The sequence below is a fragment of the Aptenodytes forsteri genome, unplaced genomic scaffold (genome assembly GCF_000699145.1).
Source record: "Aptenodytes forsteri isolate BGI_AS27 unplaced genomic scaffold, ASM69914v1 Scaffold70, whole genome shotgun sequence".
NCBI lineage: Eukaryota > Metazoa > Chordata > Aves > Sphenisciformes > Spheniscidae > Aptenodytes > Aptenodytes forsteri.
In genome coordinates, this window is record NW_008795690.1 from 27,591 (window position 1) to 48,837 (window position 21,247).

The window sequence follows — 21,247 nt, forward strand, 5'->3', positions numbered from 1 at the left end:
CTAAAAAAAAAACTCTTCTCCTGCCCCCCCCCCCCCCCCCCCCAGTTTGAGTGCACGTTGGCTAGGTGTCTGATGCTGAGGCTTTTGTCACCCATCGGTACCGAGACCTACCTTTCACCTCTTCTTACTTGCTTGTGTTACATAAATTCTGTCTTTTCCAAGTGAAAGTTGTAGTAAGTGCTCTGTGCTGTTCTCCATGTAATTAGTGGCACAGCAGAGGGACAGAAGGTTTTCCTAGACATCTTTAAAAATCAAAGGCCAAATCCTGCCCTGTTAAGCTTGCGAATCAAGTTCAGTGAAATTATTCCAAATTTGTGTTACTGTAAACAAAGGCAGAATCCATCCTCAGATCTAAAGACAAAAGGCTTAAAACCCATTAATACAAGTCCCAGCTTAGCAGCCGTATCCTCGGGCATTTTTTTGGGCTCGCACAGCAGTGATGGGAATAAATGGATTCACTGGCATATTTGGAGGGTCAGATTTTCAGGACTCAGACCTGCGGGCAAATCACAGCTGTGAGTAGCCCCAAATGCAATATGTAAGTCTAATGTCCACGATGAGCATCTTTGGTTACAACATTTACCTGCAGGAATCTTTCTTTGAGAAGTATTTACTGTAAAGTTGCAACATAGATAGTATTTGATATGTGAAAAATATAAGTAAACCATAATTGCAAGTTGCAATATGTTTTTCAAAATTTAGGAGTATCTTGGGATTAACCTCCCATAGGTTGGCATTGTCTAAAAGAAAACAAAAAGAACTAGAGTTTAAGACAATTGGAAAGTGCAAATTAAGGAAGATTTGGGGAAAAGAAGCTGCAGTGAATGTCAGCCAGGTGCCCTACTGCTCCTCAACCAGTGGCACTTTGGATCCTGCAGGAAACAAGAATTTTGAAAATTAAAATCTTGTGAGGATGTTTCTGTTCCTCTGACCTTTGTAGCTGATGCAAAATCACGTAACTTTCTAGCACTGATTTTGAGCCACAGATGAGGTGCAGAGTCCATGGACCTGTGAAATTTTAGTATGAAGAAAACCCAGCACTTTAATGTCAAATAAATCCTGCAGTCGCGAACAGTGACACCACGGGACCAAACTCCACTCTGGAGGAAAGGGTTGGCTGGGTGGTGTGTAGGGAAGAGGCATGTCTGTGTCCGCCCTGCCTCCCCGCGCGTGGACCCCATAGCCTCTCGGGATTTGGCTGTTGGGATGGTGCTTGCTGGACACTTCTTTCTTTCCTTTTAGGGCCCCACTTCCTCCACTTGCAGCTTTTTTTGTGCATTAGGAGAATAGTGCCTGAAATGAAGAACAAAGAAAAACAAATACTCTGGTAGTTTTTGGACATGCTGTTTGTAATCAAATGGACTTGTTCTCAGCTCTTGCACAGTAGAGAGAGATGACTTGGGGGTTCTTTATTCTGGATATTTCTATGTGCTGTTACTCTGCTAGTTTCCATCTAGTTTCTGTTCTTTAGCTTGTAGATGGGAACCACCAATGTTAGTGAGTATCTAGGTGTTTGTATCAAAATCGTTAACACTCTTTTTTGATGCATCAGCAGGAATGGCATGATGAGCCAGCCAGGATGGCACCGGAGTGGGCTGGTCACTGTGTACTTCAACATGGGCACCCTAAAAAAAGCCTCAAAACGTTTGAGGAAGGAGGGCAAAATTGGCATCTGCATCAGTTCATGAGCACAGACCTGATTCGTCTGGATTCTGTAAGAGTGACTCCGTATTTTTATATATTAGTTACAAACATGGACCCCTGCCTTCTGTAACAGATTTCTAGGGTGATCTGCATACTTACCCAGGAAGTAATATTTTAAGCCAATATTTAAGCAAATTGAGTGAACTGTGGCATATTTTTTTGCATAGATTTAATATATAAATACATAATACAGGTTGTTTGTTTTGGCTCATGCTTGCATGTTTTAAATATGTATTTGGGAAATCCCTTCATGTGAGCACTGAGCTTTCACTGGCTGCCCAGAGGGTATGGGTGAAGGGCCTGCTGTGCTGGACAATTTGCTGTATTTCTTACTTAAGTAACAACGTGAATAAGAAATTCAACAATGTGAAGTTCACTTAGATTTGCCTGTTTTGCTGACAGTAACAATATCTCAGTGTTCAGTTATATCCAAGATTTGCCACCAGCCTTTTCCTTGCAGAGGGGCTTTGGGTACTTTCAGACTGTAATATGTCAGCCTAAAAAGGTGTAAGTCTGTTTGCTTTCCTCGTTCCCTTTTCCCAACATTTTGCACTACCTTTTGTCCTTTGTGTACAATTGCAAGGAGGAAGGGTAAGTGCTGTCTACAGAGCATGCAAAATTCAACTGTCTCCAAAAAGGTCGAGTTTTTTGAGTGTCCCCAAACAGGAAATATGGGTAGATTCTGGTTCACAAATGGAAGTGGTGCCTATACCTGTTGAAATTGCCCTCGATTTTGGCTGAGCGCTACATCACCTCACTCATTTTCCTTGCAGGAGTAGTCAGCTGGACTATTCAGTCAGTCCAGCTAACTTCAGTGAAACTACTCCCATACAAAAGTTTTTGGAGGATTAAGGCCTTCAGCTGTTCTTCTGTTACAAATAAGATTTAGTTCCTAAGTTGAGAGCTAGAGCGAGAAACCAAAGAAACTTACTCATCAGTGTGATTGTGTAAAGTGTTTTAATGCATGTGATAAAAAAACAAACCTCTGTTAAAATGTCAGAATACTACTCATGCCAAAAAGATTCTATATTATTTATCGTGTGAAACTCTACAAGGATAGGTTTCTAAGGTAGTTCAAAACTACTAAACAAATCCCTAACACTTAAGCTAAATGTGCGTGTTGAGTGTGTATGGTTTTTTGGTTTTGTTTTTTCTTTTATGTTTACATGTGGGAATAGGCCGGATGAAGGCCACTTAAATCTAAAGTGTAGTTACAGATTTGTCAATAGTGTTAAAGCTGCATTAAAGCTTATATGTGGTTTGTCAGGTAGCAGGTAGTAACAGCTGTCTTTGCATAAATATTTGCATTTTTATTTTAACATGATCTGAATAAGCTTCCTTCTCCCACTCCCCACCCAAATGTTACACCATCACATCAATAACCAGTGAAGTAAAGCAGTTGTACTCTGTAGATAATCATGTCATCAGTTGCTCTCAAATACAGCAAGTGGGGCTCATAGACCCCCTGGCCCTTACGCTACTGGTATTTGCAATTTTGTATTTGAAAATACACATATAATCAAGCATGATCTGTTTAATTCCCAACAAGGAAGAGAGAGCCTGGTCAGACTGGCCTTGCGCATCAAGAGACCTGCTCTTTGCTCTTCAGCTGCTGTTTGGCTCTGGACACACTGCTCTTAACTTTTGATCTCTTTTGCCATCTGCAAAATTGTAATAATACTTACTGATCTCACAGAGTTGCTGGGAGAGTTAATTAATGTTGTATGAAGCACTTTGAGCTTTTGGATAAAATCAATATTATTGAAACCATGTTTTTATTTTTCCTCTCAGTAAGTTCAGTCTTTCTGCAGTTAGGTCATGCTGGTACTAAGCCTCTGCACTAGTGCTGGCAATGTTCACAGATGCATTTGGACTATTTCTGGGAAAAAGGGCCTGACTGACTTCATCTCATTGATGGGGTAGAAAATCAACTTGCAAATAAAACTCTTGAAGGGTTTAAGTAAAGGTGTTCCTTGAAAATTTAGTATGTAGGACTGTTTAGTCTTTTTGTTGAAGGTGCTTATTAGCTATTCAGATTACTTTATGTTTGCCTACAGAAATATATGTAATAGATGTTTTCACAGGCCAGTATTTTTCTGTCAAGATACTTTTCCTTTTTTAATATCTCAAAATATTGCAACGTTTTACATGAAGGGGTGTGATTATTATATCAATATATGCTTGATATAGCCTGAGAAGAGGTAGGTGTAATAGGTAGCTTACGACAAGTATTTAGAAAATACTTTAAAATCTTTCTAATTGTAAAAAATGCTATTTTTGGATGCCAAACCCATCCAAGTGGCCACAATCTGTAAGAAAGGATGCATATCATATTTCTTATGACATGTTCCCATAATGACTGCCTCCTTCAAATGGAACAAATTAACACCTGGTAAAGACAGGGAATCCTTGCCAGTTAAGTATGATAAACTATAACCTTTTGTTAAAGCATATTATAGGAGCTCGCATATGACCCTGACCAATTCATGCGATAGACACAAATCCCTAGAATTGTTAATTGTGCTCTGGTCCTTTTATCCACAGAGCATACAGTGTTCAACATTTTTAGAGCTGTAATGAATCTCTGAAATCATATTAAGGTGGAACTAAAGAATAATTTAATTGCCAATAGCAAATATACTGTTTTATTATTTAAGCTGGGAGAGCAAATCCACCTGCCTTTGAAAATTTGGGATGAAGTAAACAGTGTAAGTTCTTGAGCAGTAACTGTTCGTTAAGAAAACACATGGACTCTGTTTTCTTAATTGTTACTCATGTTTACCTTAATTTTCTAGCTTGTGTGGGCAAGGACAAAATACGTGAGGCATGGATTCACGAACGGGTCAGGAGGCTCTGGATTGTTCACACGTAGTCTGTAACCAAAGCCCCACTGTAGTACACTGCAGTCTCAATCTTGGCAAAAAGACCTTCAGTTTAGAAAGGCAGAGGTTTTGTAATTAAATATGTTGCCTCTGGATATTCAGTGACTGTTTATATGACACCTGCCTTTGACGTCCTCTTGTATGGTTTAAATACTAAACATGCAAAATACATGCCAAAAGAACTTGGTCAAGTGACTCCAGCATGAACCAGGTATAGCAGTGCTCTGGCCTGAACCTGCTTAATGGTTTTCATGTGACATTCTCATGAGTTATGAGTTGAAAGTAAAGCCTTGTCTTGAATTAGTCTAATAAAACACTTTCCATCTGGAATAGAAAAGACCATAGTTCCGGGCTTTTATGAAAGCCTTAAAAATAAACTTTGGATGAATAAATAAAATACCTTTTTATGTATGTCATTGGAAGAGAATTTTGCATTCTAGCAGCTTTTCATGCTTTATCCCAGTGGTGGCGAATTTACTGAGGTGAGAAAGAGAGAAACAAGGAATCTGACTGCCTGTATATTCACAAATAAAGTATGTTTCCTTTTGTTTTCTAACAGCAGCTACATCACTGGAAAATGTGTTCTCATGAGAGTATTTATTTTTTAAACAGGAGATTAAACTATTGAAATAACACTGCTTTACAGAGCTCTGGATTGGGCCAAGTGACTTTTAAAGCCCAGGAACTACATTTTGAGAGGGGTCAGCTTAGATTCTAGCTTTGTTCTCAGCTGCTGCTGAGACACGCTTTTGGTGTCTAACTGACATAATTTGAACACTTAATATTTGACTTGCATGCGTAAGGTGTACACCAGTGGTGGAAAAAGATGATATATTGGCATACTTTATTTGCCTTAACCACAGCATATACAGTAGCTCTAAGGAGCTGTAGGGTGATAAATTTAGGTTATCCTGGTAAGTATATTTTTAATAATCTTTTACCTTAGACAGTTGGCAAAACTCCATAATTTGTACCTGTTATTGATTTATAGCTGAATTAGGAGCACAAAACTAACCTGTTTCTGAGAATCAGCTGCTGAGATTCTATCAAGGTGCTATAGAAGAATAACACATGAAGTAGAATCTCAACAGCTTAGCATTTATATAAAAATAATGTGAAATGGTGAAATAAAAAGCCAGTGTCTGATATTTTAAAGAATTCTCAAAGTGGAAGGAATTGCTCCGGAAGATCTTTAACTCCTGTGCTGTTGTCACTAATAATTTTCCTAGGAGTTTCATAACCAGCTTGTTCTGTGAAGTTGTATCCAGAACTTATCGCAGTCGTGGTGGCTCCGTGCTACTGACTCAATGAAGTTGAGTATGTTAAGTATCACTTAACATAAGAAAGTAACTATACTCAAATTGAATCAGACCAAAGGTGCATCTAGCCCACTGTCCTCTCTATAACCGTGGCCGATAGCACACCTAGGGCAGAACATAAGCATAGGGCAAACATGCAGTGATATTTTGCCAGAATACCCTACCAGCCTCTAGTGATTTCCAGCTCGGGGTCTTGAACTCTCACATACAGACCTGATCAAATTTAATTTTTCATTTCTCCATGTCTGTGAATAGGAAAAAGTGAAGTGACTCCTGCAGGCAGATGTGCATGTTGGAGACATCCTTATCATAGGGACAGTTGCCTAAAGAAGGAAAATATTAGAGGCAGTCAGATGTTTAGTGGCTGTTTATTGCAGCAGTGACTATGGGCTTAGGGGAAGATATTTTCCAGTTTGCCTGTGAGCTGGCATTGCTGCCTGCATGTTATTCACAAAGATTTGGGTGAAAACATTTGATGAAAACATCGAGTGAAGCCACAGTGCCTGTTAACCCCAGTTTGTGAGAGTGCCCTTTCGTATTTCCTGACATGCTGTTCTGTGATGTGTCATGCTTCAACAGGCATGTCCAGTTAAATGGTGTCATGCCTGTAGAATGTGATGTGATGTATGTGTCATGCCAGAGTGTAATATGTCAGCTCTGAACTTTGTGGGGCAGGGGGACCTGTTTGGGATACTGTAGTCTGCATATTGGAAAACAAAGACATTTTCCAGGTATTGCTTTGCTGCTTGTAGAAAATACTGGGATGGATGGTTTAATTTGTAAGTAATTTGCAGAAATGATACTTGTTACTTGTAGGCTTGTTGTAAGGTTTTGTCTGTTCTTACAAAATAAGACACTTTCTTCTCAATAAGCAATGACATTAAAGTGACTTGCCCCCATCACCCACCAGATCAGTCTGTCGTATGTATTCTGCTATTGATATTTACAGTGCAGACCTTTATGGAGGTAAAACCAGCCTGTGAACTTAGAGATAGATATCCCATAGAATGTCACTTAAAAGACAGAAAACACAACAGAGGGCAGCAGCAGAGAAAGAAAGAGACGGGCACTGAGCAATTTAGATTCTTCCCATTTAGGACCTGTGTTGCTCCGTTCTCCAGTCAACCCAGCTTGTAAGTACACCTGAACAGGGGGGGGGAGGCGGGGGGAAGTTTTTAAAAGCTTGGCTGTATTTCAGTTCAGAGTGAAAACCAAGATTCTTCAAGCAGGGAGACAAGTTAGCTAGAAAATTGCAAGTTGTGTGCCTTCCTGCAGCAAAATGAAGAATTTTTCATCCAAAAAGCTGAAATCCATGGCTGCAAAACGTGGGGTTCTGTGGGACCAGCGGGAGAAGTGAGGCAGTTTTGGAGATGTTCTTTGATCACTCTGAAAAATGTTATTTCATTAGCTATGCTTGGCTCATGTTCAGAAGTTTACTTTCTTGAAGGTGTTTTAACTTCTCGTGTTTTAAATTTAAATTGCCTACCTTGGCAATTTGGATTTGTTTTATTAGATGGTGAAGCCATTACAATTCAGTTTATTTTCAGCTTAACCTTCTATTTCTATTCCAATAACTTATAAATGGATTAACAAATGTGTATACCTAAAAATTAATTTTTATATCTTGTTTTTGTGTAGGAGCAGTATAGATTTGAAAGATATGCAGCCTGTCATCACAGGAGACCCGTATCCTAAGTGTGATAAGTTTGTTATCACAGGAGACCCGTATCCTAAGTGTGATCCAGGTGGTGTGAAAATGGACTTTGCAGTAAGAAACACATGCCTGTAAAAATGTTGCCTAAAACTCTGTTACATGTATATAGCCTTATTGTTCATTTTGAGAACTATTTTAAAAACAATTACCTTGAGCAAAGGGCAAGTGTTGTTTACATCTATGAAATAAAATCTACAATGTTAAGGCCTCCTACATGTAACGTTCCTTTTCAGCTAAAGAGCCTTTCAATCCTCAAATGAGTTGAAATTTAGTATATTTTGAAGGTATTTATTAACGGCTGTGGTCTCTGCTCAATCTCTGTACATCTCTCTCATTATGGTTAAGGTAGTGAGGTGCAGACATTGCAGATGGGGCTGTGGAACCTGCAGCATGATCCCTGCAGGTGAGTGCTTTGCTCTGGGTTCATCTACATGAGCTTTGTTCCAGGACGCTGCTTTTCTAATCCTGGAGATGTAAGATTGCACGGGCACACACGTACTACTAACGTGGTTGTGGGAACTTCTGTTTCACTCATTGGAAGGGCCAACATGCAAGTTATAATGCATTCAGCAACAACAGGAGGGCCAGCAACTTACCTCTGTTTTAAGTCATTTGAAAGATAACACCTGAGGTATATGAAACAGGGAGGCATCTGTCCTTCCTTTTTGCAACAGGTCTTTTATTTCCTTCAAAAAACTGTAGTTAAGCTATAATTAAGGTTTAAATATACAAGAATATTTTTAATATTAGCTGGTGAGGTAATCAAGAATTGACCTCACTGACGTCAATGGCAAAACTCCCACTGACTGCGCTGTAGTCAGGTTTTCATTCAATAAAAAGATAATAAAGAATCTGACTCATAATGAAGGGAGGAAAAGATGAATCAAGCCAAGCTGTGTGGGTAGAGTTTTTCCTGTGTTATTAACTGTGCAGTGCCATCAAAACAACAAGGTCTGTCCTTATCTGCTGTAGTATTTATGATTATTCTTTACTTACATATGACTAAACACAATTAGCCCTCACGTTATTCCTGCCAGAGCATGTGTTGAGCTCTCATTGTTGTCAATGGAAACTGTTGAGTGCTGAGTTTTTCTGAAAATCTCTTGACAATATTTTAACACAAGAAGTATTTTTAAATTGTCATCTGAATTACAGCTTTTTTATGACATAAAGGTTGATTAGGTACTGTTTCTGGATGATTTTTTTAAACAAATGTGCTTTTTAGTATGTATACTATATACATTAAAAATCTTTGTCTCTTTTTCTCCCATGATAGCAAAATGTAATGGTCGAAACTATCATAAGAGCAAATAATATGACCATTTATACCTATAATTTCATTTGACATATCTCGCTGAATGAACATACTAGAACGTCATAGCCCAGAAACAATTTATTACAGTGTCCCTAATTATTATGGAATTGGGTTTATTTTTGGAAAAATGTCTGATATAAACTATTCAATTAACTTTGTGTGTTTATTTCTCATGAATTATATTATATATAGTGCTTTTCTGTTAGAATAAATATTTACTGTCAGTTACAGAAATTGTCAAATAACATGTTAAGTCAGTTCTGTTTGGCCAGCCCTAAGTGGCTGTTGTTTTCAGTACTAGACTTCCTTTAATTTGTGTGTCATTTTTAGGCAAAACAGAATCACTCAGTTTTTTCCCTGGTATGGGTTATGCTCTTTTATTCAGTGCCTCTCATGGTCATTTGGGTTATCTTTACATAATAAATAATGCATCGATGCATTATCTTAATTGAGCCAGGGTACCAATATCCTATTATTTCCCTACCTTTAAAGCAACCCAAACCCAATCCTTGTATTATCTATATTAGCTGAGTTCTAAAGTTTGTTCTTTTGTTTTCTAATAGAATGTCCTTTAAAGTGTAAGAGCTGTGTGTCCTTATCACTATAACTGCACACACGTGTGTGATGAAGATTAGGATTATGCAGACTGTTCAGGTACCATTATCACATGGCATCCTTTTCTTTTGCCTGAGAAAATTTATCCAAGGTATTTCTAGCAAATTCCTTAAGTGAAACTAGAGTATGTAAGATTTGCATATTGAATAACAAAAAAAAGTGCTCAGGACTTTTACTTCTCGACTCTAACCGGCCGAAAAGATATACAGGTCTCTGTGTCCTGCAGTTCTTTGACTACCCAGAAAAATAAGCCGTTCGGTGAATAGTTAACTTGGGGCACTTGGTCAAAATGAGTATACTGCCTTGGTTGCCATGGCCAAAATCTGCCCCTGTTCTAAGATGGCAAGAACAGGGTGAACTTCATGTGCTCCTTTAATATTATTTTCCATGCGGTCAATTGCTATTTCTTCTGGCAGTCTCTCTGGCTGCGGTCTGTGGAAGCAGAACCTGGAAGATTAGGGGAGAATTAATGAATAAGTAGTTGCAAACACAAATTTGGAATGATTAGAGCCCAAGACTGCTATGAGTTAGCATGTCTCTTAAAAAGGTGCTACAGACCTAACACTGTAGTTTAGATGCAGTGGTCCAAATTCGGTGTTACATGACTAGAAATAAGAGAAGGATTTACTCACTTCTTTTGATACCATCTTGTTGAATCTCTGACTTAATAATTTCCAAATGATTTCACTTAAATTGATTATGCAACTGCTGCTGGTTTCTGTATTTCAGCAACTCTGAACGCGGGGCCCTCAGGAGAGCATAAAAATAGATTTGGGGCTGTCTTGGCACCACTGGCTTTAGGCCTGCCTGACACTGATCATAGCTAATTTGGCTGCAGAGCTCTTGGTTGGTACTGTACAATCTGAAGTTGATCCAGATCTTTGCTCTGTGTCTGTTCTTCCCTGTGAAGAACTTCAGGAAGAATATTCAGTAATGACCACCGTAGTGAAAATTGCCCGTAAGGAAGAGAGCATACCTTATTCAGTAAATACAAATACTTCTGAAACAAAGTTACATTGTGGTAATATTAAAATTGTCAATGCTTGCACATCAAGATTTATGTATCATTAATGTTTTTTGCATTAACTTTTTGTCGCCTGAACTCTGGATGTTACAGAGCTTTGCAGAAATTCTAATGAGCCTTTCTGTGCTGGAATGCATCAAGTAAATTGCCCACAAATACAGCTAGACTTGTGCCGAGCTAAATGTGGGCACTGCAGTGAGTAATTGTAATTGCTTCCAACTGGGATTACTGTACTTTCAGTAAATCTATAGACATGGGGTGAAATATTTAAAATTGCTTGGTAGCTACATACTTGCTAGCGTGCCTCGCTTTTGAGAAATAGGAAACCTTTGTGATTCATACCTCTGTATCATTGCAATCCATGGGTGCTGCTTTGCCATTAAGTTCAGTGAACATAGGATTGAGAACAAATGAACTAATCAGAATACAAAAGTTCTTTGCAATAGGAGAGACAAGAAGAATTGAATTTGTGATTGCTACACCTGTGGCTGTGGAAATGGATCAATGGCATGTTGGCTAATGAAACAATGGTATTAAATATTATCTCTTTGGATCACTATTTTTTTTTTTCCAAGCTAGTACAATGCCATTTTTATGGACATAACTAACACTATTTTTTTGTGGTTAGAGCAGAAGAGCATTGCATAAGTAAGATAAAAAATAACAATTATTGTAATTACTGTCACTTTTGAAAGTTGACAAGTTACTGTAGCAGAATGATATTTTAAAATGCATAGATTTTCCTAAGTTGCATGAAAATGATATATGATCTGCCATATTCTTCGTACTCAACAACATGAATGCTTAAAAATATTTTTGTTCATTTGTTCCAAGATGGTCTGTGAATAATGATAGATTCATAAAAGCTAATTATAGTGAACTTCTAAAGCAACTGGTTGGTTGAGTTACTAACTGAAAAATCAACCTGTCTATAAATGATTCTGACAAAATGAATACAAATTTAAGTATAAATAAATACTTATTCTTTTATTCAAATAGGTTTTAAAACTGATTTAATCTTCACAGCACCTCCCCAAACATGGACAAACCAAAGAATATGCTGCCATGGGGAAAAGTGCTATAATGAAGGATATTTGAACACTGATAGCTGTAAATGCATATGCCAGTCTGGGTATCATGGGAATTTCTGTGGTATGTATATTGCATTACCCTGAACTCCTCTCAAATCTGTACAAGATCAAAGTACTTTTCTGTTAGCTACTTTTGATTTAGAATTTGTGACCCTGCTGGTTCTGTCTACCAGCTTGACTGCTTTCTGTTTAAGAGAATTTATAAATGTGTAATCTATAAATACAGAGAAACGCATGTATAAATGTTTTTTTATTATTTTTGCCTGTTGCAGTATTCTCCTCCTCCCCCTCCAGCCCCTTTGTTTACTTTTGAGATTTCCCAGACTGAGAACTCTGTACAGAAATGATATATTTAGGAAAGATAAAGTTACCTTCACATAATTCTGATTTTAAGTAGGTACCATTTTGTAACATTCCCGTTCATCTGCCTACTACTCCAGATACTGGTGGATATGATCTTAAGTTATTCTATTGCAATTTTTTTTCAATTTTATTTCCTTATTTCTGTTAAAATAGTATTTTTTTGTTAATTTAGTTGGCTTCTCTGTCTGGCACCTTCACTCAATTAAGGGAATAACTGGAATGTTTTGACAGCCATGTAAATATTCTGGGAAGGGATAACATCTCGGGGCAGTAGTGCATGCAGCCATGCTACTGTTGTCCTCAAGGATAAATAAACAAACGTCAGCTCAGGGGAGTGCCATTGATCCCATGCGAGAGGTTGATGCATATGAAAGAGGATCTCGGATGACTCTACCTTCAGAAAAAGGGAAGTGCAAGGGCAGGAATTTTCTCATATTTTCCTTGACTTTGTCTTTCAATTTTTGACAAATATTTTGCCGCCTCTGTTTGGCATCGTATTTACATATGATGTTGTATTATAACAATGTGTACAGTTACATAGTCCAGGTCTTAAATCGTGCAAAGGATTTCTCAAAAATCTCTTGAAAGCTTTGTGAAAACAAGTATCTATGCTCTCTTAAAACAGTTTTAATACTCCTCATACTCTTTCTTATTTTTTTTTTTTCTTTTTCTCCCCCAAAGTACACTCAAGTAGTATTCCACTTACCTATCAATTCCTCTCCTTCACTCCTTGTTTTGTCTCTTACATCCATTTAATATGCATTCCCCTGAAGATGCTTCTGGTTGGAAGACTAGTGACACTAACCACTTTGTATCAATTTTTCCCCCCGCACACTTGTAGACTATGTGTGTATGAATCCACAGGGCTGCTGTCTTGTTCATTCAGCTATTTTCTTATGATGTAGTTCTTATACAATTGTTGCAATGATTTTCCCTCACATTCTTCAGCCCATTTACCACAGGCTCTTCTATTTACGTGCTTTGGTCAGAACGTACAACTGGCATCCATAGCTCTGCTGCGCCGACCGAGTCATAGTTAAAGGGTATATTGGATTATGGGGTTTTCTTTACGCAAAAGAAAATCTGACTTTTCATGGTTTTAAGCTCCACTGAAGGTTGAAGCAGCTTTGATTCTTCTGCAAATCTGACATGAGTTTTGTTCCATGGTTTATGCTTATCCTGTTTTTTTGTTTTCTTCATCTCTTTCAGTGGTCTGAATTAGCATGCTCATTTGTCAAAATGTTACTCGGTTTTATATTAATCAGAGTTCACTTGCATGCTTCAGACGGCTTTTACTTTTTAGAGGTTTTGTACACTGTGCAATACTAAAAAATAGCCTAAGCAGCAAGGGACAGAGACAAAATCATTACACCTCCAGGGCAGGTATAATTTCCTATCTGTAGCTACTAGCCCACCATCCCTGATGACATGCTTCCAGTTTTTGTTTGGGACACTGTTTACATGATAAATACCCATTCTTGCTGTTGCTGCTAGCAGTTGGTAGAATCACTGAGGTGCCAGAGAGACAGTGTTTGTTTATTCAGTGTGACACAGCAAAGAGAGCAGAGCTTTTTGTATCGTGGAAACATACCTCGTGACTTAGTAGCGACGGATTTGACATTTCCTGTACCCCTTTTGTGGCAAGTATTGGCACACAGTCTGCATAATGATCTGACATTCACATGTGAGCACATGTTGGTATTTCTGTTTCCTGGTGCTTTAAACTTGCTTTGGCTTTTAGTGAAATTAGCTGAACAGATTATTGTCCTGATGAGCCAATACATTGTCATCCTTATGTCCTTGTTAATACAATACTGTGAGTCTGGCTGTATTATCCCTGTGAAAAATAGGGAGAATTTTGTAGGTGAGCTCATGCATTCCTTTACATACTTTCTCATTCTTCCTGTGCAACAGCCTCACTGATGCATAGTTCCAAATTTTTGCTCTGTCTTCTGTCTATGCATGTTAAGAAGAGCTTTGCAAGCATTTGGGAAATAAGCTGTAATTTGCCTGTTTATGAACCCAAAAATCACTGTGCTATGAATATGTCTTGAGAACTTAGAGAAAAAGATGTGGAAGAATTGTTAGTAATAATGATTTTAGCTGATTCCAAGGACACTCTCATACTGTAAAATCATTAGGACTTTTAAAACTATGTGGGGTATTGCAGTGAGTAAGAAGTGCAATGCTTTGTGCAGAATGGGTTTAACAGAAATTTATACTCAAAAACATGCCACTGGAACCTTAAAAATATAACTATAGTAGACATTTAAGGGAAATGAAGCCATAAATCAGTGTTGGCGACAACCCCTTGGACAGATGGAACCAAGTTACATTCTCTAGGACCAAGCAAAGCCTCTAAGGAAGTATCTGGACCAAATTTTAATGAGAAAGAGTAGCCATAGCAGCTACATTTTGGGTATTGGTAACACAATGAGTAGTAGAAAAAAAATGAAAAAATATTTGTCAATGAAACATGAGAAGCCTGGTTATCCTTACCCTCTGTTGTGCTTTTCCTGCTGAACTGCTAATTGGATGCAAGTAAAATGGCAGTCTATAATAAGTATACTGGATAGTATAGACTATATCTATATTCAGTTTACAGTGGAATTGCTGCAGTGCTTAGAGTCCAGCTGAGAATTGTACTGCGGGTATTGCAGTGATTTTTACCCCAGTGCTTGCAGGTGGCACTGGCAGAGCACCAGCTGCGAGTTACACACCGCACCATTCCTCAAACGCCAGCTTGCAGAACGTCATGCTCTGGCTAATGTATATCAGTCTGAAGTCTTTGCACAAGTTTCCCAGTCATAAGAATGGATGGAAGACAGCTCTAAATATTATTAGTGTTCCCAGCCAATGGGCAATGTTACACCAGAGAGCATTTTCTAGGCTGGCAATGGGAACACTACAGGGTAGCGTGACAGGGGGAGCTGCTCTGCAGCCTCTCCATCTGCGTTGCAGTTGTGTCCAGCCCTTCTCCACACAGTGCAAAAGCCAGTCACTGAACTCATTTGAAGGTGTCTGTTCAGTCCTAATTACATGTTTTGCTTTTCCATGTATGCTCAATTTTAGATATGCCTGATTGCATGCAACACCTTATTTAATTTCTGTTCTTTTTTTTTTTAAACAGAATTGGAGGCTGGAAGCACATTGCTGAGCAATCTCGTGGCTATTTTCATCTGCTTTGATAACAATATGCATACTGAGCAAAGAAAATATTTGTTCTCTCACTAGGAGATAGTTTTAATGCACATTCGCTGTATACGTCCTGTGACTTAGAGGAGCTTTCATGTTTCTAATTCCAATCTGTTTGATCTCCTACTTAAATTCTAAAATAAGTCTGTAGGAATTCATGCAGCTAGTGTATGTTTGGCTAAGAATGTATTGATAGTTTGTTTCATTTTCTTCTGTAGGAAAGAAGTAAAGTAATAAAGACAACTTCAGGCCTTACTGAGCCCATTATTTCCCTGAATTTCTGTATGTGAAGGGGAATCTGAAAACATGATTCAGCCTTACTTTGGCATTGCTCTTCTGTCATTTACAAGCAGAAGAGACTCACTTCTGAGTTACTTTAGCACTCATTTACCAAAGATTTTGTATGTCAAGGAGAATAGTAAATCCTTTAATGACTCCAGCTATCAGAGAGAGTAAGACCCTAACATAACCAAAGCATAAAAGGATTTATCATAAACTAAATTAAATCATCCAAACTCAGCTCGTCAATAGATATGAAGCAATGGGCAGAAGAGAGAAATCGATTTAGCATCTTAGTAGATCAGGGGACTCGCTATTCTCTTGCAGTGCTTTTCCAGTATGCAGATAATAAAAACTAGCATCACTACAGTTTAAATCAATCCAAATACAGTTATTAAATGATAAAGTCACCGGGGAGGTAGGAGGTGTGGTGTGGTGTTGAAATAGCCTTTTACTGTGGAGTCACAAGTGAAATAAATTGGTAGGAACTCATTGTACTTGTGTAAGCTGCAGCACCTCTGTGCAACGTAGCAGGACTGGGAAGGTGCTCAAAGGATCCCGGGAACCAGAGCCGGGGAGTGTGCTGCAGGCTATGAGGTGTGTATATTGGCAGGTGGTAGATGAGAGCCTCGTGAAACAATTGACATAATTGCTGGCATAAAACAGTACCATGAGATTATACTTCTAAAACTGAATCACGCTGAAAATATTTAAAGGCAAAAATAAGAGAGAAATGAAACAGTGCTGGCCTTGGCCTGGCTTTGTCTCTTTCAGGTGTCCAGAATGACTTGCTGTCCGGTGGAGTTTATTGATAAAGTGCAGCTCAACGATTTTGATAAGGAACTCTGATAAACTTCCTCAAATTATTTCTGTAAGGATTAGAAACAAAGACAATTCTAATCTTCTTCTGTATTTATGCTGCATGCTTCAAAACTCTGATCTCAATAACTTAAATAAAAACAAGGCCTAATTTACTTGATGGAGCAGGTTATGTAGACCTTCAGGTTTTTTAAGAGAGCTAAGTTACAAGTATAAAAAAAATTAAGATGCAATTAATGCTGCCTTGATAGTAGTTACAAAGACAACTGAACCCTTTCAAGAGAGAATGATTTTATTTTATTTTTCAAGCAATTACCCTAATGTAATTGCTACTCATAATCTGGTCTGCTTGATACAAATTCAGGATTTCGTTGAACATTCAGAGTGTCACAGAGGAATATCACAGCTTTGCGCTCTATTTGGAAGAACGCCTGTACGTTGGTGATCTTATTATAGCATTTCTCCATCAAACAATTTGGATTCACTTTCCTGTAATACCAAGTTGTTTATTCTCATCACATTTCATAAAATGAATGTGAATTACAACAGGGTTTTTTCAGCTCTTCATAGAATACATGAATAAGAAATTCCTAAAGAAGAGTAAGGAAAATAGTTCTCTGTGAAGTTTAGCAATGATCTATAATGGATCAAGACACGAATAGCATTAGAGACAGTGCAGCAAAGTACCCTTGAGAATTTTCTTCCCTTTCAGGGAGAGTGCAGTTGTCACTAAATGTAAACCTTATTAAATCCAGGCAGATAGTGGTGTATTGTGGTGCAATATGAACCCTTGTAAAAATAACTGGTGGTAAACTATGTGAGATTGAGACAAATAATGCATGTTACCACACCTAATGTTTCTAACCAACTTTTCTTTAATGCCAGGTTCCAAAAGAGAACAGCGGTCATTAAAATATATGGGATTGCAGGCTTGCTTATCTACAAAACTCTGTATGTGCTATCTTTGCATTGAAACTAATTTATGGTGAAAAAGATAAACACATAGAAAGAACTTGTGGAACAGGTAAAATTATAGTCTTAGTTTAAAGAAATCTCAACCAAATTAATCCAAAGAGAGAGATGCTTATAAAAGAAGCATAAACTTTTATGACTTACAAAAAATTAGATACAGAGGGAACTGATGTGGAAAATGCAATAAAATTACGTGTAGTCAGACTAAGACAGAGATTACTCACATGGACAGGATAAGGTTCCAAGCTATTTTAACATTCTTAGTACTAATATTGATGAAATCCATAATCTCTTTGTCAACATTGCGAATCATTTTATGATGTCTTCATCTTTTTACTGCATATTTTAAAAAATAACTTGTAGTATCTTTTGATTACACTCGGTAAAACTTTATCAGAACTTTATTTTGGTGGTGTTACATGATTTTTTTGTGATCCAATTCTGTCAGAAGCATTAAAATGACTGAATGTGTCTATAGCTCCAGCGTATATAACGTATAACTTCTACTAATGAAATTTCCTAGAGCCATCTCTGTATCACATGTTCTAAAATAAGGTATGAAGGTTTGACGCTTGGCTTGCAGTGATGGTTTAGCTTGGCGCAACTCTTAAAGTAGTTTTAAAATGATCTGCAAATCATCCTGAAGTAGAGCACCTAGAATGGGTTCTGCTGGTTATGTTTTCAAGGTGTTTGTGTGGATGTTGTAATATGATCATGAATTCCCCTATGCCAGTAGATGCTGAAGCATATGTACATGTAATTTCATATATAATTTTCTCATTTGTACATATATTTCTGTGAACACAAAAGTGTGTGACTGAAAATCCAGCCTCGGAATTTTAAGTTAGGTTTACATGAACACCAAAGTATATGAATAATTCTTAAACTGAGTGGGTTTTATCTTAACAACAAGTTAGTGGCATGGGTAGAATCTGCTAAAAAAGAACGTGCATCTGTCTCTTTGCTTTCAGTCCTATATAGTCTACTGTTTCAGTGAGATGCAAGGATATTATTTAATGGAAATGAGAAATGCACTTTACTCATAATTATCATAAAAAGGGTTAATGCAGAATGTAGAGGTGGCTAGATACATTATTTTATTACAATAATAGACTCACTGAGGAAAAACTCTTTTATGACACATTCCATTATTGCTGTTACAGACCCGTAATTTGAAGATTACTGCTCAAAAACCGAGACGAAATGATTTTACAATCATGGGCCTATTAAAGATTTAAGAATTGTCTGGTTAGATTAGGAAGAATTTAGTTGTGGAAAATGTTGTGTGATTTATTATGCTACTTAAAAAGCGCACAGACACATGTATTTGTAAAGCAGGCTGCATCTGCAGAACAGCCAGATCCCCTCCGTGCTGCGTGCGGGGCCTTCTCACCTACGGGTAAACTTTGTTTTTATCGATCTGCTTATTATTTCTACTTCTTTAGCATAGTACAAGTATTTATTTTAACATCCGGTTCTCTCATCCCGAGTAGACAAGATGTGAAACTATTGATCCTCAGGCCAGTCATCCATTACACATCTGTTGAGATCCAGAGTGACAGACAAATGTGAATTACAATTACTATAATTCCATCAAAGGGCTGCTAAGATGAGGCGCAAGTCTGTAGCTCAGCGAGGATAAGGATCACCTGAACCCCCAAGATACTACTGTAGCCACACTTTATATTGTTGAAATAAAAAGGCCTAAAGCAGTATCTCAGTGTGCTGAGAGATGTCCTTTGATGAACTGTGGTGCTTCCAGGCAGTAAAGCCCTTAGCCCTCTGTTTCACCACTCTGCCAAAGTTTTTCACTATCAAATAAGAATCAGCAAAAGGGAACCCGAGTCTGTGCTTCGACTATAATGCGCTTTCTACGTCCAATGCGATCTGCTTCCTGTAGGCGCTTCAGAAAGCGTCTGTCATCACCATTGCCCTAAAATAGTTTCAGCCTGGCCTGGCATTTTCTCATCCATTTCTGCCTTTTTCTTACCTGGTGTTTCCTTTCCCATGTTATAATTTGGTCTTTTTCTCTATTTCCCTGGCCAAATCTGACTTTGAAACTTTCTGCTGAGTGGATTAATTTTAAATAAGATACGGTGCCATGAGAGTAGCTCTGTGGAATGGTTTTATTGTAGACACATTTGAAAGTATTTGTTTAACTGAGCTGCGTGTTTAAAATTGCACTCGTGAGCTTATGGGCAAGTGAGGATCGTAGTTCTAATTAATATTTTTGAACTGCACGGCACCCCAGGCAAATTAAGTATGCTTTTCTCTCATATTTTAACCATATAAACAGACGTTTAGAATTGTGCAGCTGTCTTCCTCAATGTGGCACACATAATTAACAAATATCTGAAATATCTGTCCGAAAGTGTACCTGGGTGTGCATCAAATGGGCCTTTGGTATGAGAGACCCGATGATGTAAACAGCTGGACGAGTTACCTGTCATGGGCTCGGGAAACCCAGCTCCTCCCGCAGCCACTCGCTTCCCTCCCCACATCCACTTCTGTTACTATGCAAGCTTATTAGCATTCTTGCACGTGCTTATTTTTAACCTGGTTTTGGGCAGTACCTGATCTAAACCTGACTCTTTAAGATGACAATCAGAAGTTTGAAACAGCACAAAGCTTTCAATATAGCATAGCAATTGTAATTTATGTTGTTGGATCTCTTCTGTGAGAATTTTACGCATGGTATGTGTGCTGCTAAAAGGTGATGTTCACTGTTAGCAAACACCTCAGCCTTACCTCAGCATCCCAGTTCCTCTTACTGCTGTCTCTTGCTTTTCTTATTCTTCCTCAGGAACGTCGCCCTTTTGATGCGATCACTCCACCAGGTCTAGTCAGAGTGAAGAGCTGAACCTGGGCCCATCGATGACAGAGTAGCTGAGTCCCTGTTTTTATAACTGAATTGCACCTACCGCAACTCGCCCTGGAGGGCATGCCAGCCAGTGCTTGTGCATTCCTCTGTGTGTGTCATTAGCACAGTTAGACCTTAATGTTGGATGGAAACCCCTTAAATATGAATTTTACTTGGGAATCACATCCCTTTCATGGGAAACTGGGTACAATAACATACGCTGTTGCTTGTTTTGTGATGTTGATTTTACCAGTCGGTATTTAATTTAGTGATCGGAGAATTCGTGATGTAAATAGCCGCAGACTGCATCTCGGGTATCTCTCGTGATACAGCCACAGAATGCAAAGATGCTATTTTTTCAAAGCATGTAGGGAAATTTTAATGTGTTTATAGTGAAATGCAGCAAGACCTCATCTTTGCCCTGGAGGATTAAACTGTGCCCTCATTTGTGTAGTTTAAGAAAAGGTGCTGTCACGGAGTTTTGTACTGTTGTTGGTATCTGTAGCTGAATTAAACTGCTGCTCAGCGAGCTGCCGCTCATGTCAGAACAGTGCGGCAGCACTGTCAGGGCTTTGCTCCTTGGAAGAGAGAAGCTGTGCCACCAACAGAGGAGCTGGTACTGGTTTTCTGGGGGAGGATGTGAGCACCTGCAAATAGGGAAACAATGAAAAGTTCAGGAAATATGTGAAGTGGGGCTGGCTCATTTTAGCAGTTCGTCACCTGAACAAGGGTATCTTTCATCTTTCACCGTTTTGCTATTCTGCTCATGAAGTTCCCAGTTAACTTTGTCATCTTGCTGCTTGTTGGAAACCGAGACTTTGTCTGTTTTCAGTGGAACAGGATCGTTTTACGTCGCTTATACTGATCCACGTTGTGTTGACTTGCTGTGGACACATAACCCTGTTTGTATGACCAGATTACTTGTTTCACGCGCGGCAGGGCCTGGAAGGATCTGGGTCCCATCCCTTCGGACGAGTGACCCGCAGCGTGCTTTGAAGGGAGTGGAGAGCTCCGGGGACAGCCGAGTTACTAGAGAGGCTCTTCTCCCTGTGCACGTTACCGATGACATCTGATTTAAAGCCTTCAACGCGTTCA

General features: G+C 38.5%; 2 protein-coding genes across 2 annotated transcripts in view; both read left to right on the top strand.

Moving 5' to 3' along the window:
* WDR88 (WD repeat domain 88) overlaps positions 1–7,694 on the top strand; it is a 27,574-nt gene extending 19,880 nt beyond the window's left edge. The window contains 1 exon segment of the mRNA XM_019473016.1: positions 7,544–7,694. Coding sequence (XP_019328561.1) covers positions 7,544–7,694 — 151 coding nt within the window.
* Positions 7,695–7,987: 293 nt separating this feature from the next.
* The window catches only part of LRP3 (LDL receptor related protein 3), a 43,271-nt gene continuing 30,011 nt past the window's right edge, over positions 7,988–21,247 (top strand). The window contains exon 1 of the mRNA XM_019473017.1: positions 7,988–8,022. Coding sequence (XP_019328562.1) covers positions 7,988–8,022 — 35 coding nt within the window. The remainder of the gene's footprint in view (positions 8,023–21,247) is intronic.